General features: G+C 38.7%; 1 protein-coding gene across 8 annotated transcripts in view; it reads right to left on the bottom strand.

The window, feature by feature from the left end:
• The window catches only part of herc2 (HECT and RLD domain containing E3 ubiquitin protein ligase 2), a 231,142-nt gene that overhangs the window by 123,931 nt on the left and 80,632 nt on the right, over positions 1–26,579 (bottom strand). For all 8 annotated transcript variants that reach the window (XM_072262724.1, XM_072262731.1, XM_072262725.1 and 5 more), the window contains 14 exons: positions 26,332–26,516; positions 23,443–23,598; positions 15,783–15,968; positions 15,510–15,680; positions 12,957–13,060; positions 12,588–12,738; positions 7,023–7,231; positions 5,809–5,941; positions 4,455–4,582; positions 4,167–4,362; positions 3,011–3,144; positions 2,119–2,292; positions 1,867–2,003; positions 887–1,038 (listed from right to left, as the gene is read on the bottom strand). In XM_072262724.1, coding sequence (XP_072118825.1) covers positions 887–1,038; positions 1,867–2,003; positions 2,119–2,292; positions 3,011–3,144; positions 4,167–4,362; positions 4,455–4,582; positions 5,809–5,941; positions 7,023–7,231; positions 12,588–12,738; positions 12,957–13,060; positions 15,510–15,680; positions 15,783–15,968; positions 23,443–23,598; positions 26,332–26,516 — 2,216 coding nt within the window. The remainder of the gene's footprint in view (positions 1–886; positions 1,039–1,866; positions 2,004–2,118; positions 2,293–3,010; positions 3,145–4,166; positions 4,363–4,454; positions 4,583–5,808; positions 5,942–7,022; positions 7,232–12,587; positions 12,739–12,956; positions 13,061–15,509; positions 15,681–15,782; positions 15,969–23,442; positions 23,599–26,331; positions 26,517–26,579) is intronic.

The raw sequence follows: 26,579 nt of genomic DNA, 5'->3' as shown, positions 1-26,579 counted from the left end.
ACTCCAATTATTTTGGTCATGAGAATTTTCCCTACATAGCTTAGTTTCCTCCTACAACAAAGGGATGTCCTGTTTATTAAATTAATTAACATCTACCAAATGTCCCAAATATTTCAGGGAAAATCAGAGGGCATGTAAGAGAATGAGTTACAAGGTGTGAATAGGATTGCTTCAAGAGTTGGCAAAGAGTCAAAGCACTGCCATTGTGATATATGATCTCAGAAAAGCCTTTCCCTGTGGCAAAAAGAAAACCTCTCAGTAGGTATTATAATAAGATTTGTTTCCCTGCCTGGAAATGGCCACAATCTTTGAAAAAGATTGGCAGTCTCTTCTTTCCAGACAGGAGAAATGAACTTATGAATGTGACAGGTATTTCTCTCCCTAAAGTTTAGAGATCTGCAACTACACCAGTCTCCTCTTAAGGCTCTGTTTCTTCAATTATTATGTCATAAACATACACTCGTTTTCAAACATACATGTACAGGGCTGATAAGACACTGAGAAATGGTCTGAGGTTTGTGAATGATCATATTTTTCTCTAAGCCTGTAATAAATTTATGATTGCGTAAACAAGCATACATATTTGTTCTAGAACAAGGTACCGGTCTAATTCTCAAGGCACTCCAATAAAAAATTATGCCTTTCAAATTATTTTGAATATTTATGGAACTTTAAAACTTCAAGAAATTAAGTAATTTCATGTATAGCAGGTATATGGATACCACAATATGTACAATTCCAAAAAACTGAGATTTCCTTGTTTAGGAATTTCAGTGTTCAAATCCTCTAAGAAATTTCTATTAAATGCTGATATGTAAACACATAATGGGCAATGAATAGCACTAACTACTGAAAGGAACAAAAGTTCTTTACACTCTTTAAATACCTAGATCATCAAATCTTCGTTGTGTATCCAGCAACATGGTGCGAATGTTCTGAATGGCCCAGGCATAAAGTTTGCCAAAAGTAACTTCAAGCAGCATACGGTTAAATGGCGGAATGCGATCCACGTCTTTCAAGCAGTCTGAAACAGGCTCACTAAAGAGAGGACTTTCATTTCAGAATATTGTCACAATGTGATAAAACTTAAAACACAAGCACTTAGTGTTAACTTAAATATTATACAGTAATACATTATAAAGTGACTTCGACTTAAGTAATACATTTAGTTTTAAAATTTATTATTAATCTCATGAAGCAGTTAAGAAATTATCAGAAATTCAAAATATAATGTTAAATATTCAGAGGTGAAAACAAACAGAAAGCAATGCAGCTAACCATGCTAATATCTGTATTTGAACATCTAACATAATTTTTATATTTTTATTCTTCCTAATTGTTGAATGGTGTTTTTGATGCATGTCACGCCCTGACCAAGAAAGTTGTAATGTATATGGCAAATACAGTCGATCCTTGATCTTGATGTGATAGTCTCATCATCCTGTTCCCATATCTTCATGTCTGTTATTTTCACCTAAATCCATGGTAATCTTGCCCCACTTCCCCAAGCCCTTTTTGCTACAGAATTAAGTCACAGAAATCTTAACAAAGGAGATTGCCATAACTTATAATGGAAATGGAATACAGGCACTTTTACAGCCAAACTAATAATGTTGTCTGGTTGTGGTTGATTAAAACCACTACATGAAACAAATTAATTTTTAAAACATTACGATACAAAATGCAATTTTTTTCCCCAAGCAGAAGTATGCATCAGAAAATTGAGAAAAAGAAGGGTTTTCAACATTAGATGAAATATAGAATCACAATAAATTGCTACTTCTGCCAACAGCTGCTATGCTGTTTCTTAATTTCCATGTACTTTCACATAAACCAGGTGTATACAGAAAATTAATGTTGTTTTACCCTATATTTATTCCCTCAGGAATGAGTCTTTGCCACCCACACAATATGCCATATTGCACTGACGGAAGCAAGAAACTTTTTGAAACTAGTTTCAGCATCGTGTCTATTCCCTCCAAACGGACTTCTGCTCTCTCCAACTGTAAATAAAAATACCAGATCAATTGTTATTAAGAACCAGTCAAATTGGGAAGCTTTGACAGAATGTGAAATCTTGTCAATATTCTAGTCCATTACATCACAATTCTGCCTTACTTGTTTCAAAAGACATTTCCTCATTTTCTCCACATCAATTGGCTCTTCTTTCAAAGCAAAGTCAACAATGTTAGCCATTAATGCTGATTGTGGAAAAGAGCTCTGAACATTGTGTTTCAGCCATTTGTATCTGTGAACACTTGATACAGATGAAAGGAGAGGTTGCCATTTGTCCTGCATTACATCAGTGAAAAAAATACAAATTAAAATTGTAATATTATTCAGTAAAATAAATTTCAAAATGCAAAGCGTCAAAAACACGTTTGTTCGTTACTGCAACATCTCTAGTTTCCAATAAGATTTAGTCATTATCTGGGTATGAGGAAAATACTTGGACATTTCCTGGGCACAAGGGAACTTTCTACGTAACAGAATGTAGTGTTTTCCTTTTGTTCTACCTAAATGCACTTACATATGGAATGATTTCTCTGGATGTCATGCAAACAAAAGCTTTTCATTGGATTGCACTGCATGTGACAATAATAAACCAATTACAAAAGAAACAGCAAGCAAGCATGATTTAAAGCAGAGGTTCTCAACTTTTCTTATGCCATGAGCCAACATCATTAAGCAAGGGGTCCATGGGCCCCAGGCTGGGAACCGCTAATTTAAAAGGTACACTATGAAGAGACGAGTATACAGAAGAAGCAATAAGCAAAGATTTGTCCAGTTTAATTCTTATAAACAAAGTGAAATATTTAAAGAAGTCGATCAAATATAATGTAAAATACGAAAAGTTATAGAGGAAATACTAATACATTATGATCATGATTTGTTTTTATTCTTCACAGCTCAGATTTCCAAGTCCATTAAATATAACAATAAGCTTTCAGGTTTTTGTTTAAAGAAAGATACATTTCATATGAAATCAGAATCTTTGTCATTCTGTCACCTTTGATTTCACAGGAATGGCTTTTTTATCCACACCTCCAGGATTAAGAGGTACAACACAGGAATCTTCCACATCACTCTCATTATTTTCAATCTTTGATTCTTCCACATCAGCCGATTCTGACTTTTTTGGAACTGTTAAGTCACCACAGAGTTTAGGTATTATAAATCATGTCCAAAAGAAAGCCACAAGTATATATATTTTACATATAGGGTGCCAAGGGTTGTGATGAGAAAAAAAAACACAGAAAATGAAGCTAAAGCAGTAACATGAAGTAACTTTTTACTTGGTTTATTAGCATATTGTCATTAAAATTCATATGACATAGCTGGAATTCACTCTAAAAAAAATTAAACTACATCAGTCAAAAAACTTACGTCGATTTGAATTAGAAACAACAAAAAGCTTTGAAACATATCTCAAGTGAGAAGATTGTAGTTGATTGTGACACTTGACCAGAAAACAAACTTGAGACTTAGGTACTCATTTGATGTTTCTTTGAGGTGTTAATATTCAATTAATTTTTAGTTTGGCATTTGAGCCTCAATGCTTGAATTAGAAATTTTTCTTCACATTACAGTAAAACTCTGATAATCCAACTATTCAGAAATCCTATAATCTGGTATCGGGCTGATCGGTCATTCTTTGTCACGTTGAGTTCCCACTCTCTGGGGCCCCTGTTCCCAGGCATCCTCTAACAGATCGGATGGAGCCCCAACTCCTACACTCCCTTTCCGTCCACTGGGACCCAACAACTTACATGGCTCATTGGAAAATATATCATCATACCGTTTAACATGTTATAAAGTTAATTAATAGCAATGAGATAAAAAATGAAAATAATCCAGAAACCTGCCAATCCTGCAAACAGAAGTCCCAAACACACTGGAAAATCAAAGTTTTACTACAATAAATTAGAGGTTCACACCTCAAAGACATTTACAGGCCTTACAGAAATAAAATCATTGCTGCAACACTAACTGCTTTCATTTGTTGATCTTATATTCAGAAACACTTTTTCCTCCCAATACTGCATTTCATTTCAAAATTTATAGCATGTATTCTCCATTAACAATGTACAATTACACAGCCTTCAAACTAAACATTTGGTAGGGGGTGCTTTAAATTGCCAAGAATAGATTCTAATCTTACATACCTCTCTTCTTTCTTCTTTCACGGATGATTTTCTGGGTAATTTTGCGCCACCGAGGAGACGAACTTAGCAACTTTAGTTTTGACATTATAGAAAGGTCATTACTGACCGCAGGCCGCAGCTCATTGAACAGAAACCTTAGTCGTTCAATTACTGGTGCACACACCTCTTTATATGATCGTCCTTGCTCTTGGTGGGTCTAAGATTTAAATGCAAGACAATTTACCCAGATAGCACCTTCAGAGTAAAAATAAATTGCGGCAGCGCTGTGCACAAGCACATGAAATTTACCTTTATTAATGAGCACTTGGCTTGGTATACTACCCGGCAAACATCTCCTACAGATTTAGGCAAAGATTTCAGCTTTCCCTGATCCACTCCTAGGACATTCTGATTGATAACAGACAAGGCTGCATGGCCTGAATCAAGTTTGCAAAACAAAAAGAGTACACGTTACACTCAAGTCAAAACAGTGTGCAAATACTTTCTGGGAGATTTTAAAACCTGATTTTAGTGCTGTCAACACCATTGTGGCCAAGGTCAACAACTCAAAGATATTGGAAGGAAGGAGGATGTGAAATTATCCAATATTGGACATCATATTACTTATCAATGTCTTTTCCTCTTTATTTAAAAATAATTCAATCCTTTCTACTGCTGGCCTTTGTGAACAATTTCAAATTTGGTATACTAGAAACTAATTCAGTTTACACCATTTCTGCAACTCACTTCACTACCCCCCATTTTTATCTTTGGTAGAAGATGGAACATGAAAATAATGTGTCACATGGCTCGTCCAGTCTGTCTCTTAGCTGCACTTTCATTAGTCCTCCTCTTTTCTTTCATTGAAAAAGATGTTTTAATTCCAAATTTATCCTTTTAAATGTTTCTGCATCCTGCCACTTCTCAGAATAGAAACAGTGAGAGTTCTTTTGTTTACCCTACATCAAAGGCTAAAGTAGCTTCTCTTTGGGGAATTTTGCTTCCACCAAAGGACTTTATTGCAATTTGGGACCACATGAAGAACAACCTTTTATGTTGTTCCTTGTGAAAGACAGGATGAACTTCCTTTTGGGTTGATGGTGTAGGAGAGGCAATGGAAACCAACAGTACTGATAGTAAAGAATTAAGTATTTGCTTCGATGATAGTAGAACTAAATTTCCATGGATATTACATGCATCATGTTCAGAATTTCTTAATAGCACAAAAGGTCATGATTCCAGCATGATTGCTTCCCATCAGCAATTTTTCATTACCATTTCATTTACAATAATCATAGCAGAACATCTCTTAGCACATTCTCCTTTCAGCAAATCTGAATTAAACTAAGGACAATTAAAATGTTTGCATCTACCAGTTAGAATCAATTTAGTACATCTCTGGGAAGCTAAACCATATCAATGACATTCTCTCTCTCTGCCTTTTGCAAACAATGTCCAATTAAAAGGTGACTAAAGTGTTGACAGCAGTACTACTTGAATCAGACATGATACTTAGTGAAATAACATTAGATCACCAGTTCTGTTCAAAGATTATTGTAGCTTAAGCTTCTGAAACTTACAAGTTCACCCACAGTTCAAAATGTAAATTACTAAAAACAACTATTATCAATAAAGACAGCCGAGGATGAGTAAAAGGTCAAACCTAAATCTTGGTGCTTTAGAAGACAACACATGAGTAACCGGCCTACATCTTCTACAGGGTGCTCTGGAGGGAAGGTGATTGGTGTTGTCAGGTGGCACTGCTTACAAGAGCGTTCTATTTGGCACAAGAAATCCTGTAAACGGAATATAAAACAGCAAAAATATTCAAACGAAGCAACTCAAGATTTGGAGAATATATAGAAATTCACTTCAAATCACATATTTTAAAACAGGGGTTCCTTTTTTATGCCATGGACCCCTATCATTAACTGAGAGATCTGTGGAGGGCAAGTTAGGAGCCCCTGCTTTAAAAATTATTACATGGTGTCAATTTTCTCAAAAATCGTATGAAGAATTTAATCTTACATTCATTTTTAAAACAATTTAAGACTAGTTTCCTCATTCCTCATCTCCCACCCAATTTCCTATTCCCAAATTACCACGTGGTTGCTTTGAAGGTATCACAGATTATGGCTCATGGAGGTCAGTTTCAGGGCACAATGGCAACATCAACACCACCACTTAAATGTTTAATAGAAAAATAAAAGTTCCTAAAACATCAGTATGGGTTATACAAATGAAAAGGCAAAAAGGAAAAGATTTTGATACACGGAACAAAAACGTGAATAAAGGGATGAAATTTAAAGTGAAGAATGAAAGCCTGGGGCACAAGTGTGCTGGAATGCCACACCAAGACAAAAGGAAGCTATAACAACTATTTTTATACACAGTGACTGATTTTGAATACCTGTAATTGGGCATAGACATTTTGCCTCCAAATAGCTACGTGAGCAGCTTGCTACTATTTTAAATTCTTTGCCATTTCTTCAGGTGATTTTGCCCAGATGGTTTGCCAACTTTTTAACCTACTCAAAGATCAATCTAATCCTTCCCTCCTACATAGGCCTCCATTTTTCTATCATCATGTGCCTATCTAAGAGTTTCTAATGTACCCTAATGTACCTGCTTTCACCACCAGCTCTGGCAGTGCATTCCAAGCACCCACTAGTCCCTGTGTAAAGAATTTATTTCCAAAATCCCCCATAATTTCCTCCAATCACCTTAAAATTAAGGTGATTTTCATTTCACCTTTCTTTAATTCATGCAATTTTTCTTTGCAAGCTTTATGCAAAAGCAGTTTTAATACATTTCAGAGTAGAAACAGGGACAATAAAAGATTTTTCATTACCCTCCCAAGCTTGTTTAAGTACATACCTTTACATTGTGATCTTGAATGTTATTGTCTGCAATTGCTTGCAGGAACGGTTGAGTGTGATCACCCAGTGTTAAATTCCGCACATACAGTTTGGCCTTGTCTGGTGTGGTGGTGGCACTGCAATGGTCCTCATCTTTCTCTTCATTGTAACTGTAATGAATCTGACTTGTCTGCAAGCCACCGGAGAAAAGGGAAGACTGAAGCCATTCTGTTAAATATGAAAATTGTCTTAGTTATACAAATGACTGGGTATTTTTCACAAACTTCTATAACTTTACCTGATAAAAATCCTGAGATGATAAAACAAGTTTAACCTAGTGATTGGGATCCCCATCCCCAATTTTTGATGTCGAAATGCATTTTAATTCAACGTCCCATTCCCATTCCAATATGTCAATCCACGGCCTCCTCTACTGTTGAGATGAAGCCACACTCAGGTTGGAGGAACAACACCTTATATTCCGTTTGGGTAGCCTCCAACCTGATGGCATGAACATTGACTTCCCTAACTTCCGTTAATGCCCTTCCTCCCCTTCTTACCCCATCCCTAATTTATTTTTTTTTCTTTTCTCTCTTTCCCTCTCACATTAATTCCTTGCTTGTTCTCCATCTTCCTCTGGTGCTCCCCTCCCCCTTTCTTTCTTCCAAGGCCTTCCGTCCCTTGATACTCCCTCTTCTCCAGCCTTGTATCCCTTTTGCCAATCAACCTCCCAGCTCTTAGTTTCATCCCTCCCCCTCCTGTCTTCTCCTATCATTTCCAGTCTCCCCTTCCCACTCCCACTTTCAAATCTCTATCTCTTTTTTCTGTTAGTCCTGACAAAGGGTCTCGACCTTAAATGTCAACTGTACTTCTTCCTATAGATGCTGCCTGGTCTGCTGTGTTCCACCAGTATTTTCTACGTGTTAACTAAAATCATGTATACTAACATGACCCGGAGTTTTGCTTGATCAGTTTTGATTAGCACAAATTAATTATTGTTATCTTGGACACACTATGAACCAACCCCGAAACTCTTTATGGGCAAGTTTGTGGAAGATATGAAGATACTAGGTGGAGGGCCAGGTAGGCTAAGGAAGCAGGGAGACTGCAGAAGGACTTTAACAGCTAGCTTAGGAGAATGGGCAAAGAAGTTGCAGATGAATATAATATGGTGGAGAAGTATATGCACATTGGTAGATGAAATAAAGGCATGGACTATTTCTAAACAGAGGGAAAATTCAAAAGTCAGGTGTGCAAAGCAACTTAGGAGTTCTCGTGCAGGATTCCCAAAAAGTTTACTTGTAGGTTGAGTCAGTGGTAAGGAAAGCAATGTTGGCATTCACTTCGAAAGGAGTAGAATATCAAAACAAGGAGAAAATGCTTAGGCTTTATATTTGTCAAATTGCACCTGGAGTATGGTGAGCAGTTTTTAGGCACCTTATCTAAGAAAAGATGTGCTGGCATTGGAGAGGGTCTAGAGGAGGTGCATGAATTATTCTGGGAATGTAAGAGTTAATGTATGAGGTGTATTTGATGACTTTGGGCCTGTATTTGCTGGAGCTTAGAAGAATGAGGAAGGATTTCATTGAAACCTATCAAATATGAAAAGGCCAAGAAAGAGTAGATATGGAGAGGATGTTTCCTATAGTGGGGAGTCCAACAGCAGAGGGCATAGCCTCAGAATAGAGGGTGGTCCCTTTGGAACAGAGATATGGAGGAATTTCCTTAGGTAGAGGGTAATGAATCAATGGAATTTAATGCCACAGACAGTTGTGGAGTCCAAATCACTGGGTATATTTAAAGCAGAGGTTAATAGGTTTTTGATTAGTTCGGGCATCAAAGATTACAGGGAGAAGGCAGTACAATGGGGTTGAGACAGATAGATAAACCAAACATGATGGAATGGCAGAGTGGATTCAATGGGTGAATAGTCTAATTCTGTTCCCACATCTTATGGCTTTATGGTCTAATTAAAACCCTCCTCTTCAAAACCACCTCTAAAAAAAATCTCAGATCATAGGATCTACAATTAACCCATCCTTCATATTAAAGTACATATTTGACCAAGTGGTCATATACCATGAAAAAATGTATACTTAGAAATAAAGGTTATGAAATCCTGATTCCTTAAATTAAATTTTAAAAAAGGTACTTGAACAAAACTGAATCTCAAGAATTCCAAATTCTAAGCCATTTGATGTGAAAATTAATTTTGAAGGAAATAATGGCCAGAGACCCTATATAAAGTCTTTAGCTGCAGACACTTGGCTTTCACTATTCCACTTTTGTACAAGGCCAGCAAAGATGTGCAAACTCATCAAGGGATATTTTAATGGAAAAATAATTCTAAGCTATCTGTGGAGACTGATCAGGATAAGCTCTTTACTGGCAGCATGGTAGGACAGTAGTTAATACTGTTAGCATTAGTGTGGGATCCAGGTTCGGTACTAATCTTGTATTTATATAGAGCTTGCACTCTACATCAGACCTAGAAGTAGAATTGGGCCATTCGGACCACTGAGTCCACTCCACTATTCAATCATAGCTGATTTATTTTCCTTCTCAACCCCATTCTCCTCATAACCTTTGAAACCCTTACTAATCAAGAACCTGTCAACCTCCGCTCTGAATTTACCCACCAACTTAGCGTGCACAGCTGTCTGTATCAATGAATACCACAGATTCACCATCTTGCAGCTAAACTACTTTTTCCTCATCTCTGTTCTATATGGATGACCCTTAGTTCTAAGACTGCCCTCTGATCCTAGACTCCTTAAATAAGGGGCCCAAGACTAGTCAAAATACTCCTAAGTGTGGTCTGACTAACGCCTTATAAAGCCTTAGCATTATATCCTTATTTTTGTATTGTAGTCCTTTCAAAATGAATGTTAACATTTCATTTGCCTTCCTTACCAATGACTCAACCTACAAGTTAACTTTTAGGGAATCCTGCATGAAAACTCCCATGTCCCTCTGAACCTCTGATTTTTGAACTTTCTCCCTATTTACAAAATAGTCCACACCTTTATTCCTTCTGCCAAAGTTCACAACCATGCACTTCTCTACACTATATGTCCTCTGCCACTTCTTTGCTCATTCCCCCAATATGTCTAAGTCTTTCTACAGACACTCTGCTTCCTCAACACTACCTAACCCTTCACCTATCCTTGTATCGTCTGCAAACTCAGCCACAAAGCCATCAATTCCTTCATCTAAATCAATGGCATACAACGTGAAAAGAAGCAGTCCCAACATCTAACCCTGTGGCACACCACTCATTACCAGCAACCAACAAGGCCCCCTTTATTCCCAATCTTTGACTCCTGCCAGTCAGCCAATCTTCTATCCCTGCTAGTACATTTCCTGTAATATCAGAGGCTCTCATCTTGTTAAACATCCTCATGCATGGCACCTTATCAAAGGTCTTCTGAAAATCCAAATAAACAACATCCACTGACTCCTTTGTCCAACCTGTCAGTTATTTCCTCAAAGAACTCCAACAGATATGTCAGGCAAGATTTTTCCCCTTAAGGAAACCATGCTGACTTTGGCCTATTTTATCATGTGCCTCCAAGTTGTCCAAAATCTCATCCTTAATAATAGACTTCAACATCTTTCCAACCTCTGAAGTCAGGCTAACTGGCCTATAATTTCCTTTCTTCTGTCTCCCTTCCTTCTTAAAGAGCAGAGTGGCATTTGCAATTTTACAGTCCTCAGGAACCATTCCAGAATCTAGTGATTCTTGAAAGATCATTACTCGTGCCTCCACATATTTTTTGTATCCTCTTATATTATTAGCCAGCTTTCCTTCATATTTAATATTTTCTCTCTTTATGGCTTTCTTAGTTGCCTTCTGTTGGTTTTTAAAACCTTCCAACTAAATTTTGCTTTTATGCTGCCTTTGACTTCCCTTGTCAGCCACGGTAGCCTAGCCCACCCTTTCAAATACCTCATCTTCTTTGGGATGTATCTTTCCAATGCCTTCTGAATTTCCCCCAGAAGCTCTAGCCATTGCTGTTCTGTCATCACCCTTACTGATGTCTCCTTCCAATCAGTTTTGGCCAACTCCTTTCTCATGTGCCTGTAATTCAATTTACTCCACTATAATACTAACACATTTGATTTTAGCTTCACCTTCTCAAACTGCAGGATGAATTCTATCATATTATGATCACTGTCTCCTGAGGGCTCCTTTACCTTAAGCTTCCTCTTCAAATCTGGGTCATTACATGATACCCAATCCAGAATTGCCAGTCCCCGAGCGGGTTCAACCACAAGCTGCTCTAGAAAGCTACTCATAGGCATTCTACAAATTCCCTCTCTTGGGATCCACCACCAACCAGACTTTCCCAATCTACATGCATATTGAAATCCTGCATAATTTTCACAACTTTGCCCTTTTGACATGCCTTTCATATCTCCCATTGTAATTTGTTCCCCACATCCAGGCTGCTGCTTGGATGCTTGTATATAACTCCCATTAAGATTTTTTTTTTATCCTTGCTGTTTCTTAACTCTACCCAAAAGAATACGAAATCTTCTGATCATATGTCACCTTTCCCCCCCCCCCCCCCCCCATAGTTGTGTTGTTTCTGCTGGATACTCCCAAAATCAAAAGAAAATTGACAGTTATGAAAGATAAGTTGCACAGCCACAGAGAAATGAGGAGAAGTAATGACATAGGCAGGGTTGCATGGCTGTGGTCTGGAATGGGATCAAATGAACCAATTGACCTCCTCTTGTAAAACACTAGGCAAGTAATATGATTGAAATATCCTCACTTAAATGAACCAGGAAGAAAACACAAATGGGAAGTACAAGATACATTCAGATTGTTTTCAAGAAGTAAAGATGTGGAGTAAAATAACATCCAGAGGGTAAGGTGATTGAGCAACGTAATTACAGCTCAGGGCATTCTGTAGTTCGATTTTCAATTCTGGCGTCATTCTGTAAGGAGTCCTCCCTGTGGAATGTGTGGGTTTTCTCCAGGTGATCCAGTTTCTTCCCACAGTCCAAAGATGTAGCAGGTAGGTTAATTGGTCATTGTGAATTATCCCATGATTAGGTTAAGTTTAATCAGGGTTCTGGGGTCGCTGGGTCGGCCTGGCTTAAAAGGGCCAACTCCACACTGTATCATTAAATAAATTGAGCTTTTTAAAAAAATTATAGCTCTCCAAAAGTAATTTTCTTCTGGAGGCATGAGATACCATGCTTGTAAGAACATTTTTCATTGCCAAAGACATTGTTCAGCAACAATTATCACCTAATATGCCTTTAAAATCTCACATGCCCCCAAATATACTAAAGCCATTTGCAACTATTTCAATGTTGTGCGATTCTATTATAAATTGAGCTATTGTCAAGGACAGTAACAGCCAAGGAGCCAGGCAGCAATGAGAGAAACATCTGAGGTTCTGTATTTAAATAACACAGTTATCAGTTCTACCCCCATGACTGCCTCACTATTTTTATTACTGATAAATCTGAGTCATTAAAAGCCTTAAATCTTTTATAAAAAGTTTGATGCAAAAAAGTAGTTTTTTCTGTAGCCCTTTGTTTCATTATGTACTGTTAGCATACTAACTGGCACATTCAACTTCCAGAGATGACAAAGGAGTACTCATTCCCAAATATGAAGCATGTAATCCGAGCAGAAGACCAAGGTTCCTTTCTGTGTCTATTAGAGGTGAAGATAAGCTGCCAAGATCCGGTGTGGTGACTACTTCCTGATCTGGCTATAATGGAAATACAAGAAATGAAAATGTTCAAATTTTTAAATTCCCCAAAATGAGCTGAGATGAAATAATAGATTTGCTTTACTTTACAGCCAGTATTGTGTAACACATTGTTCACTTGTTTAAAAATTAAGTTGTTTAAAAATAAGGCATTCATTCAATACTGAGTCAACATTAGAACTAGATCTTAGTCCATCTTTACTAAATATATCTGTTACCTCCACATATTGGCCAACACAAAATGCTTGCATTGATTCGCGAGTATCTTCGAACTGGAGAGCAGCTTCCAGTGCAACCACTGGATCTTCTCCAGCAAACTGAGCTGAAAGGAAAAATATGTTTCTGTCACCACTGTTAACATCAGCTACTTTCACAGTAACAGAAAGATGTTTAGAAAAAATTTATTTAGCCTTCAGCTGGATGCTTTTCTACAACTGAGTTTTTAGCTCTACCAGTCACTTTTCCCTTTCTAAGCATCTTCCCATTTAGGAATTAATGTGTCAACTAGTTTATGCTGAGCAGTTCTTCCCCTTGCCATGTGTCAGACTTGCAAGATAACCTTTAATTACAACAGACCTGGCACACATCCGTCGTAAATGCAATTTATGCCTGGTTACATCAACGTAATGGAGTACAGCAAGACAAAAGTAGCAACATTGCCCTAAGGACGCCCTAATGATGATCCAGAGCAAACAAAGAATACTGACAGAGAAGTGTGAAGGTGGAGCCATTCAACATATTCAAAGCATACATTTGAACTACAAGGGAGTCATGGCTTTGGGGAGAGAGCAGGAAAGTGGTGCAAGACCAGTAATGGATTTTACTAAATGGCAGAGCAAGCATTGGCCTTACTTCTGCTCTTTTTAATGTTGGTGTTCTTATGTTTCATATGTATTCCATTACGTGGGTTCAGCATTCCCATACTTACACGCCCAAAAGCAGGCAAAATAATCTGGTCGACATGTAAATTAAACTCCACCTGTCACAGGTAAGAATGAAAAGAAAAAAAGTAACTGTCAATGGCAGAATAATGGCAAAAAAATTGCCAATTTTGAGTAGCTGAAATTGTCATCTGAGACATTTATTGATATATAAAGGACAAGGGCTATTACAAAAAGTTTGCAAGTAATTTAAAAACAAAAGCAAAATTAATTAGAAACGATTCTGTTGCTACTTGGGATAATTGATTAGGGAAATTTTTCTTGAACATACCATGTCTTTTGTGCATCAAAATAATGGGATTTCGGAGTCACTTCACTTCTCAAAGGCTGTCAATTTTGGCTCAGCCATCACTTTCCAAATCTAGCTAGCACATCAACTTTATTAGTCCTCAGCACCTTTCATTTTGAAAAAAATCTTGGTCAATTTCCTATGGAACCAACTTATTTTCTAGTCAGCCCATGCAGTTGAGCCATTTTCCTGTTAGACATTTTTCCAATCACTCGTCCACACCAGAGGCCAGTAAATTACACTGTACAGAACCACGGTTTTTAGCTTTCTCAATAATTACTTTAACACTAAAACAATGTAATTATACACTTTCTTGCAGACCACAGTTCAAAAGTATTGTGGCCTGTGAATTTGAAATAGTGGTTCACTTGAACCTGTCAATTCCAAATGAATATGAGACTAAGACACAAAAATATCATAACTCTATTCACAATTGCAGTCATAAAAAATTGTTATAAGAACATAAAATAGAAATGTGTCTAAAAGTTACGTTGTTGGGACAGAGCAACTTGACCTGAGCATGCAATCCGGGAATAAAATCAAATAAGCACCCTTTCTGCAGACAACTTCATCTGGATGAAAGAACCGAAGACTGAAGATAAAAGAATGCAACTGATTGAAATGCAGAATTTAAAAAAAATTAGTTATACATACTGAATAAGGCAAAATGCTTTATGAGCATAACGTTTTAAAAAATCTATTTGTGCAAGGACATATGACTTTTCTTAAATGACCAGATGAAATTGGCCCATGAATGAATATTTATCTGGGGAACTGGCACTATTATAGCAGGCATTCCTGCCAGCATGGGAAGAGCACGGTAGCATAGTGGTTAGTGTAAGGGTTTACCGTGTCAGTGCTTGAAGTTCAACTCCCACCACTGTCTGCAAGAAGCTTGTATGTTCTCCCATGTGCACAGGTTTCCTCTATGTGCTCTGGTTTCCTCCCAAAGACGCACGGGTTAGGGTAAGCAAGCTGTGGACATGCCATGTTGGTGCCTGAAGCCCAGCAACACTCACAAGCTGACAACAGTCATTGATGCAAACGGCACATTTCACTGTATGTTTCAATTACTTGATGCATATGTAACAAATAAAGCTAATCTTTATTGGCACACGGAGCTTAGTAAAACAGAGGGCAATCGGTAACCCTAAGTAATTTCTAAAGTCCATGTTCTCCACAGCATTGCGTGCCGAAGGGCCTGTACTGTGTTATAGCTTTTCTATGTTTTTTATTATTAAGTCCACGGGATGGATGAGAACTCTTTTTTGTTCAAAGCCATCTATAATTAACAGAGAATTAAAAATTATCTGTTTTTAAAAAATGGTTGTATTTTTTTTAAATCAGCAAAGCCATCTAGAAGCATTGTGTTGTGAGGATGATCCAGGTTAAAATTTCATGAAACCTGTTCAGACACATTAGCACAGAACTGGGCGATGGTGAGTGCTGAACTCCGACTGAACTTAATAATATAGTATGTCATGGTCACATCCAAATTAAGTTGGTGAAATTCCTTCTGAAATATTAAAAATTAATCTCACCAAGTATGCTGCTCCCACTCAACGACTGTGCCTGGAAATCTTTGATATCATACACTTTTGCATCAATTATGGTCCAAAAGCCACCATCTTTATTATGGTTCTCGAGGTCAGCTTTCCTAATTAGAGTAACCTCTTCATTATTTCGTGAGTTTTGATTTGTGAACAACGAACCTGCAAAATCAATTTTTTTAAAAAATGATGAACTTTGCTTCTGTTCAAGTTTTTTAAAATGAAGTTTGTACATTATTTTATCAATTTGGTTACAATACATACCCATTATTCCAGGCCACGCTAAATCATCATTATCATCTTTCTCTTTGCCAGGTGCCAATTGGTTAAATCTGTCCAAATGTTCCAACAAAGCGGCCAACAGAGGAATGGCCCCAGCCTCCTGCATCAGTCCAGCATTCTTAGTAAGTAGCAGTATGACACAAACTACCAACTCAGGAAGCAGAACTCCTACATCAAATTAAACCAGAACAGCCAGAGTAAGTGCCCCTTGTACTTAACCATTCATTCATTCACTGCGGAACTTTAGATTTTGACCATAAGTCATAGCAACAGAATGAGACCACTGGGTCCATCAAGTCTGTCCACCAAGGAGTTAGGCACAGACAGTTTTTCATCTTTTATTCCTGCTACCAAAAGCAAAACAATTTTATGAAAGTTTCAGAAAAAGGATTTAGTGCTTTCCTGGCGTATATGAAAATAAACTCTTCTCAGGCTTCCAGCCAGGTACCTATATCGCTTTTAACTGACGTTTCAATGACGATGGCAGAGTTTGTCATCGAAACGTTGATTAATGTTGATACCCCCAGCTGGCTGGAAGCCATAAAGAGTTTATTCGAAAAGTTTCAGATCTTACAAATAGATTTTTTATTTGGTTCCAACACTGCTACTACGTCAACTCAGGCCTAGGGGGCCAGCGTCGGGCATGATGCAGACTCTGCACTTCCCCCTCTCCCTCATCAGTGTGCTCAGTTCATCTACATTAGCCATGCCGCTGTCTTCCAGGAGCGTGTTGACCATAGTCTTGGGAGGGCGCCCAGGGTTCATCCGCCCTTGCTTGGGCTCCCGTATGATGACTAGGCTGGCAGGTAGCTCGGGGTGGCGTAGACAGTGCCCCGCTAGTTGCAGTCTTCTCGCCTCGATTTTAGTGGTGAGCATCGGTAGATCGTCATAGAGCTCGACGTTCGTCATGTGTTGTTGCCAATTCACGTCAAGAGTCATCCGGAGCATTCATATATAGCAACCATCTAGAGGCTTTCACATAGTCTTGGTGAGTGTCCACATCTCGCATCCGTACATGAGAATGACTCTATGACTGCTATGAAGATCCTCTTTTTAAGCCCTCTAGTCAGGTTTGACTTCCAGATTTCCTTCATGTCGTTCATAGCCCTCCACACCAGCGTCTTCCGTATCTTAATGTCCTTTTCTGAACTCATCATTCTTGACCCGAGGTACTTGAAGTCAAAGACTTTCTTAATGGTATCATCCATGTACCAACAAGTACTTGGAAACACGATACCAAGCTTTTGAAAAGATGAACAATTTGGGATATAACCCAAAGAAAAACCTTGTTGGATAATTGAGCTGATGTTTGAAAGATAAGTTCATGTTCAAGTTCAAGCTTACTGTCATTCAACTGTACACATGTTTACCACCAAAATAAGCAATGTACCTCCAAATCAATGTTCCCTCTAATTTATTTTTAGTTTAGGATCAGGCTGGGTGGTCCAACCATTCCTGAGGATTTTTTTTAAACACACCTCCAGAAAACTGCATAGCAGTTTGGTAAAATATTATATAAAAGAAAATTCCAGCTATACAACAAAGGCTATGAGTACGGGAGCATTTCAGTTACTGCACGCCACACACCCACCCAGCTTAGAGGTAACAGTGCTCCAGACCACGCTGCACTGTATAGTACATATAATTCACACATAACATAAAGTAATATTACCACAAATAAATTAACAAATAATATTTACATCACAAATTAAAAAGTAAACAGTATAATGTTACTAGTACTTCATACACGAGGCCTGGGTGATGGCAAGGAGTTTAGTAATTTCATGGCCGGGGGGAAGAAGCTGTTTCCCATCCTAATAGTGCTTGACCTAATACTACAGTGCTCCCTGCCTGATGATCAAAGGGATTGTTGGACAGATTGGAGGGATCACTGACAATGCTAAGGACCCTGCGTATGCAGCACTATAAATATCTAGGATTAGTAGAAGAGAGATCCCAATGATCTTCTCAGCAGTCTTCACAATCCTTTGTAGGCATTTGCAGTCAGATGCCTTGCAATTCCTGCACAAGATAGTGATGCACTGGTCAGGACAATCTTAATAGTAAAATGGAGGTGAGGGGGGACGTGGAAGAACCTCACTCACCTCAACAGGAAGTGGAGACCCTGTTGTGCCTTCTTGCCCTCACATAAATGTGTTTAATAACAGTGACATCCTCAAAGCACAGGTATAGCTAGTCACAGATCCTGCATCTTCATCAATGTTAATGTGATGCTTGTAGGTAGCCACTTCCCTGAACATGCTCCAGTCAGTGTTTTCAAAACAATGCTGAGGTTGCTCCTTCGGGCCAGGTCTTTAACTCCCTTTAAATTGGCTTGACTCATTTAATCAGTGGACTGTATGCAGGAAATAGCAGAACAGTTAAATGGTCAGAGAATCCATGGTGGGGGTGGGGAGCAGCCTTGTATGCACCAGGGATGTTGGTATAAACCAGGCCTAATGTGTTCTCACCTCTGGCAGCAAAGTTAACATGCTGATAGAATTTAGGCAAAACTACTTTTAAGCTTGCATGGGTGAAGTTACCAGCAACAATAAAGAAACCATCAGGGTGTGTGGCTTGCAAGTCACTGATGGTGCAATACAGCAGTGCAACTGTCAAAATCATGCAGTGCTTCTCCAACATTAGCACAGGGAGGCATGCATACAGCCACAATCACAATCGCAGTGATCTCTACCAGGAGCGAGCAGTGGGTAGTCACTACTGAAGCATTCACATAGCAGTTCTTATTAACGTAGATACATTGGCACCTCTAACGCAGGTCATACCAGAGATCACAGAAATCCTGTCGGCCTGAAACGTGAATCTCTAGCTAGATGGCCACTTCAGGGGTGGTATCCTGGAGCAACATTTTTGTCAGGAACAGCGCACACCTATCCCTCAACTTACACTGATTCAGCCACAGACACAAGTAATCTAGTTCATTTTCTAGCAATCAAACAATTGAAAGCAAGCTGGCCTGCAGTTTTGCTTTTAGTCTCACATGAATACCAGCGCACTTTTGGCGCTTCCATTTCCCTCCACACCACTGCCAATGCCTTCTTCCTTGGGTGGCTGTAGCAGATATACAATATAAGTAATAAACCCAAGCTGCCTAACTCTCCTCTGTCCAACAACTCTCTAGTGAGGTAGATTTGCAGTACTTGGTGTTCTTGATATCCAGCAGTGTCTTGCAATCATAAGACAGACATAAAGGTCGAACAATTACACCATTAGGTGAGCCAGAGTGGCCACTGCAATACTGGCTAGGTCGCCATCTTGGCAAACCCATAGATCAACCCAAAAATAAGAGGCAAAAAAACAGGAACCACAATGGTTGATCAGATTACATGTAACAAATTGCTTAAGATACATTTACAATATGCAAGATCTGAACACAAGTTTGATTAGAATTCAGCTTGTAGGTTCCTGTAAAATTTTTGACCATCACATTTAAGGATAACCAAACTAACAAATTACTGAAGAAAACTGCTTATGAATTTTGAATTTACTATTTCAGAATAAGTTATTACAGCACTGTAAATTTTGAATTTCCATTCCTCTTTCTATATTTCTATGACTTCTAAACACAAATTTAGCCTAATGGTCCAGCAGAACAATGTCCTTCCACTGTGTCAGAGCTAAATGGAATGGGCAAATGCAACAGGCCTATTAGGCTTACTCCATAATCAAAAGGAATATTCGCATTCTGAAACAGATTGGAAGTATAGGCTTGCTTCAAAACATGGGAGTATTATGAAGAAAGAATATTGGATATTCATCCAAAATTAAAGCAGTGGAAATTCAGGCAGCATGTGCCAACATTCATTGACCAAACAATAGGGATACAGGTCTTCTAGGGGGAACTGAATAACACAATGGTGTAGAGATTAGTGCATCACTTTACAGTGCCAGCTTTCACTGATTGAGCCTCAATTCTCATCACTGCCTGTAAGGAGCTTATATGTTCTCCCCATAACCACTCGACCTTCCTCTAGATCAGACAACCCCAATAGGCGGACCGCAGGCCAGGTCTGGACTGTGAGAACCAAATGTCTCGACCGGGCCGACCCATTACCACTTGCGTGAACATACCTGTCATAACATGTAAATAAAGCGCGCGCTGCTCTAATTTATTCTAACTTCATCCCACACTGTACACTTGACCTACGCCCTTGTAGAGCGCGCAACCTACTGCACGCCCTCTACGGTCCTCGACTAGACAGCGGCACTTCAACACGATGCATGCTGCCAGTTTTAATGCCAACTACCCTGCAAAATCAGATCAACACAAACAAAAAATTGCAAATATGATAACATCATACAAGCACTCCATTTCTACTATCTGTAAGTCAACATCTGCACAAGAGAGCGCAACAGCTGCATCACTGCATGAGTCATGGAATCTTGCCAAAGCTAAGAAGCCATTCGCTGATGCCTAGTTGATTAAAACGTGTGCAATTGATATGGTTGGCAAAGTTTTAAGTCATGATGAGAAAACCAAGAAAACGGTTGTGGAGCTATTAAAGACGGTGCCATTGTCGGCAACAAGAAGAGTAGAAGTTTTAGCAGAGTTGTGTTTTTCCAATCTACTCACCGATTTGGAGAAAGCAGAAGCCATACTAAACCAATATGGAAGAGCTATACATGTTCGCAAGATTTTTTGATGGGAAGAGCTACTTTGTTTGCTTCCTCTGCCTGGGCACACAACTGAGGAAATAACTTTTAACGAATTGACACAGTTCTTTGAGAAGAACGGCTTGGATGTGAGCAAGATTGTGTCTGTTGTCACCGATGGGGTTCTGTCGATGGTGGGACAACACAAGGGCTTGGTAAGCAGGTTTGCCGCTGTTAACCCAGCACTCTTGGCATTTCATTGCATTATTCACAAATCACTGTTGTGCGTTAAACTGTGTGGGGAAATGAAAGAGGCAATGAATACTGTGATGAGACTGGTAAATTTCGCTCGTGTGAGTGCTAGACTGCAACATCGCCTTTTCAGAGCATTGCTGGAGGAAATGTCAGTAGAACACAAAGACCTTTTGCTGCATAATGACGTTCACTGGCTGAGCAAAGGCCGTTTGTTGGAGAGGGTGTGCGACCTGCGCGATGAGCTTGTGTCATTTTTATCCAGCCTGCACAGCCAAAAAGCCCAAGGATTTAAGAGGTTTTTAAGTGACAACAAGGTTATGGCACATGTTCTTCTTTTGTGTGACATCATGTCTCATCTAAATCAACTTAATCTGCAATTACAAGGCAACAACCACACTGTTGCGGACATGTACGAGGCGATAGAAGCTTTCTGGTCAAAGCAGAACCTTTTGGAGAGAGACATTCACAGGAGAAAGTTCCACTTTCCACATCTGCGGGCGCATTGCGAGAAGAACGAAATGCAGGCAGATCCAGTGATGAAGGATTTTGTGACGAGCCTGGCAGAAAACTTCAGGGAACGATTTGAAAGCTCCCCTAAACTCCCAGGTGGCATCCTCCTCTTCCTGAGACAGCTGTTCTCCGTTTCGGCTAACAGCCAGTGGACTGCAGAGGCCAAAAGGCTGGTGCCTTCCATAGAACAGGCAACTCTTCAGATGGAGTTCTTGGAAATGGGAACATCTGACTTGCTCAAAGCACAACACAAGGATGTTGGGGTGAGTGACTTTTGGATTAACGTGGTTCCCCAAGCTCAATTCAAAAACACGAGAGCTATTGCATGCTCCTACTCACACTATTCCCCTCCACGTACATACGTGAGCTATCGTTTTCTTCACTGAACTCTGTCAAGAACCAGGACAGAAACAAGCTCTCCAATGCACATCTTGGCCAGTGCCTCAGGATTGCCACAACAGAATACAGGCCCAACATCAGAAGAATTGCCTCATCCCGTTGCTGTCACTTCACTCACTGATTGGTGAGTGAATCAATTTATTTTTGTCCATTTGTCAATCTTATTGTGGTATAATAATATTACAGCAACAATAATACTGGCATTTTCATTTATAGCTACACTTCATACTTCAAATGCTACATAGCTTAATTCAAAAGAACAAATAGATTAAATGAGAGAACAGAAACAGCGGAAAAGGCAGTACTACTAAAACTCTTTGTGTGGAAGAGAAGTGGTGAAAACTACCATGTTTACAGTGTGTGTATGTATGTAAGTATTTTAAGTCCCAGATGAATTCTCAGTGTGACAGCTGACAGTTGTGATAGCTAGAGTCATAATTAAATGGTTGGTTTTGGACTTATTTTACTTCAAGAGTGCATTTTTTTTTCTTGTGTGACCCACAACACAGGCTTCGAGAATCCCAGGCCTGTGCATGAAAAAAAACGCTGGATGTTTTGGTCCTTGCTTGGCATGCTTGACATAACTGGGGAACCCTGCTCTAGGTGCTTTGGTTTTCTCCCACATTTCAAAGATGTACGGTTAAAGTTAGTAAGCAGTGGACATGCTATGTTGGTGCCAGAAGCGTGGCAACAATTGTGGGCTGCCTGGCCCAATCCTTTCTGATTTGACACAAATAACACATCTCACTGTATGTTTCAATGTACATGTGACAAATAAAGCTAATATTTTTTTAAAAATCTAATCTTTAAACTGTATTGCACTGTTTCACTCTGAAGTTCAGGTAAGAGAAAACTCAATGTACATTTAGGCCATTGCAAGTAATTAAGGTCACAAAAGTGAACTCATTAAGTTTTAAAAATGATTTCTCAATAGCTTCACAGTTATCTTTACTAATTACAGCCTATCACTTACAGGTTTCTTCTTTTAAAAAGATGACAGGATTCAAAATCTCATTCACAGGATTATTAGTCTAGGTTTTGGATTACCGAACTGACACTGAAATACTTGGGGCAACTTTATATTAATAGGGCTGAATAAAAGAAATGTGATGCAGATGCTGAAACAAATACGCAAAATTGGGAGAAAATAATGTAGGTCAGGCAACACCCATAGAGAAAATGAATGTGTCAATGTATCAAATTGAACTCTTCAATAAAAAATGATATGGGAAGCCTTGTTCTACATACGTTGGTACAGTAATTATACATTTTAAGATCACAGGAAACAAATATACTCAAATTCCTAAATACTCATGCCTGGAATATTTAATATACAGTGGATTCCAGTTAATTGGGACACATTGGGTCCGGAACATTTTAGCCCAATTTAGCAGTTGCCCCAATTAGCTGGAATTTCATGGAAATAGTTAAAAAGATATACAAAGACTATTTAACTGAGGAACAAACTACATACTGAAATGAAATACAGCACAAATTAGAACACTACCAATGTATTGCAGTACTATAAAACCTTGTATATTAGTTCCTAATAATTAGCGACAGAGATAGTCATCTGGTGTACACCATTCATGTATGGAGTGTCCAGGGTGGGGTAGCACCTCTGGTGAAGGAGCTTGTCATGTCCATCCTGGGACAGCTCACTTTGATCCCCACTGAACACTGAGCTCTCAGGAACTGTTCATCAGCAGTCTCTGGTCCCAGTTAAATGAAGGGAATTCCAGCGATTTTCTCTATTAGTTTCTGTTCTTTAAGAATTGTCCCAAATAAGCAATTGTCAAGATTAACTGATGGACCAATTAACCGGAATCCACTGTACTTAAGACTGTTGTTACAAGCTGGTTACCTGTCAAATCTCCTTCAAGAATGCGAGACACTTCTGCAAAATGTCTGTAACTGGTTGAAGCAATGCTTGTTGCCACTGGCAAAATATCCCCAATGTGAGTACACAGAAGTGCAATATATTTTTTAAGCAGTGATCCCACTCCTAAAAGCTCTGGACCTGTAAAAAAAAATAGTAATATAGTGCATACTGATTAGTACATGTAAAATCATGAATATTCAGCGTTGAAAAATAAAATTTGAATATGATAGTGAAGTTCTCTCAGCTTTAAAAACATTGATGAAACAAATATCTTGCACAAAACAATCTGTTGTGTCCTTCAATTCCAACCAATGTTATAAGTAAATTTACAATCAAAGTACATATAATACTATGCAAACATCTTAGGCACATTTTAAAACTTCTGTAAAGCGAAGGTGTTTTCAAAAGTAATGAAATGAAAAGTTTTCAAATATCAAAAAAAAGTTACTTTAAAGAGCAATAAACTTAAAAAACTAAATCAAATCATTATTTGGTGTGACCACCCTTTGCTTTTACAACTGCATCAATTTTCTTAGGTACACTGTCCAGCAATTTTATTACAACATTAGCTGGTAGATTGTTCCAAGCATCTTGGAGAACTTGCCACAGTTCTTCCACAGACTTTGGCTACCTCGCTTGCTTCTGTCTCTCCAGGTAATCCCAGAGAGCCTTGATGGCGTTGAGATCAGGGCTCTCTGAAGGCTCTTTGAAGAACTCCTTGTTCTTCTTTTTGCTGAAGTTATTTCTTTATGACCTTGACCTTGTGCTTGGTGTCATTGTCCTGCTGCAGAATAAAGCTAGAACCAATCAGATGCCACCCTGATGGTATTGTGTAGAATGAGAATCTGCTTGAACTTCTCAGCATTGAGGATTCCATTAATTCTGACCAGATCACCAACAACTTTTGCAGAAGTGCAGCCTCAAACCACAGGGAGCCTCTACTATGCTTCACTGTTGGCTGCCAACATTCATCCATGTTGCGCTCTCCAGCTCTTCTACAGACAAACTGCCTCCTGTTTGAGCCAAAAACTTCAAATTTTGACTTGTTAGTCCAGAGCACTTGCTGTCATTGTTCAGCACCTTGTGGTTGTGTGCATAAGTCAGTCTCTTGGCTTTGTTTCTACTTTGGAAGAATGGCTTTTTAGCACCAACTCTTTCACGAAAACCACTTCTGGCAAGACTTCTCCAGACCGTAGAGGGGTGTACTTGGGTTCCAGTGGTTTCTATGAGTTCAGAGTTGATAGTATTTGCTGAACTTCTTTTGATTTAGAAGGGATGTCAGCTTCATGTATCTCCCATCTGCTGCACTCCGTTTCAAAGGCCGACCACTGCATTTCTCTCCTCTACCTTGCCCATTTGTGCTTCTTCAGAAGAGCTTGGACAGCACATCTTGAAACTTCTGTCTGCTGCAGAATTTCTACTTGGGAGAGACCTTGCTGATGCAAGATAACCACCTCATGTCTTGATACTATGCTCACTCTTGCCATGGTGCAAGAACTAATGATTTGAAGGTTAAACTGTCACATCTGACACACCCTCACCTTTTAGTTTGGTTGTCCTTCTACACCCGTGTCAGTTTCAGATAATCAGTTTAGTTCATTCAAGTTATTATGTCATTGATCATTAGCATCCGGTTTGTTATCTTAGTTTAATCATGCACTTGCTAAATACCGACAAAATATTCAAGTTTTTATTTGAAAAGTGGTCTCTTGTTTAATATATTACTTTCTTTAACAAATGACAAAAAATTCTCTAACATTTAATTTTTTGGAAAATGAATGTTTAGAAATCTAAAATTTACTCTTTTCTACTAACACACTAATGCAAAAGAAAAAATAAACATCTAAAACAAAATTTATACAAAAAGATCTAGGATGCCTAAGACTTTTGCACGGACCTGTATACTATACACCATATACCATACTGCATACATGAGATTCATTTTCTTGCAGAAATTTACAGAACACAGAATCAATGAAAAACTACATACAAAGACCGACAAACAATGTGCAAAAGACAAACTGTGCAATTGCAAAATAAGAATAAAAACAAATAAATAATATTGAGAACAAGTGTCCTTGAAAATGAATCCATAGGTTGAGGTGAGTAAAAATATCCATGCTGGTTCAGGAGCGTAATGGTTAAAGGATAATAACTGTTCCTGAACCTGGTGGTATGGGACCCAAGGCTCCTGTACCTCAGGCACATAGTCAAAGTCATACTTTATTGATCCCGAGGGAAATCGGTTTTCATTACAGTTGCACCATAAATAATTAAATAGTAATATGTAAATTATGCCAGGAAATAAGTCCAGGACCAGCCTATTGGCTCAGGGTGTCTGACCCTCCAAGGGAGGAGTTGTAAAGTTTGATGGCCACAGGCAGGAATGACTTCCTATGACGCTCAGTGTTGCATCTCGGTGGAATGAGTCTATGGCTGAATATACTCCTGTGCCCAACCAGTCCATTATGTAGTGGATGGGAGACATCGTCCAAGATGGCATGCAACTTGGACAGCATCCTCTTTTCAGACACCACCGTCAGAGAGTCCAGTTCCATCCCCACAACATCACTGGCCTTACGAATGAGTTTGTTGATTCTGTTGGTGTCTGCTACCCTCAGCCTGCTGCCCCAGCACACAACAGCAAACATGATACATCCCATGATCAATCTGCCACACATTTAAATAAAGTTGACTTATGTCACTGCACAATTTACTTTAGGCTCTGAATCACCGTGATGCAAATTTTAAATTAAATCAATCTTCTGCAGATTGCATTAAAAACTGAAAATTCTAGAGTCTGCAGTTTTTTTCTGCAATATGCATAAAATTACTTGATCATGCAATACATTAACATCAAAAAGGACTTACTGCATCCACTGGTCTCGTATTTGAAATTTACACCTTGGTAAAGTTTGCTGATTAGAAGACGTTGAAATCGCAGCAACAGATCCAAGGAAGCAGATCTCTCGCGATTGAAGTATTCAAGGTCCAAATAAGAAGAAATATGACGAGTGACATCTTTCAGTTTTGCAATGCTTTGCGATGCAATATTTCTTTATAAGAAAACAAAGAAATTAATTCCTTGTTTGAAAGTTTTATAGTATCTACCTGTTTTA

The sequence above is a fragment of the Mobula birostris genome, chromosome 7 (assembly GCF_030028105.1).
Source record: "Mobula birostris isolate sMobBir1 chromosome 7, sMobBir1.hap1, whole genome shotgun sequence".
Lineage (NCBI taxonomy): Eukaryota > Metazoa > Chordata > Chondrichthyes > Myliobatiformes > Myliobatidae > Mobula > Mobula birostris.
Note: the sequence above shows the minus strand (reverse complement) of the source record. Positions and strands in the feature narration are given on the sequence as shown.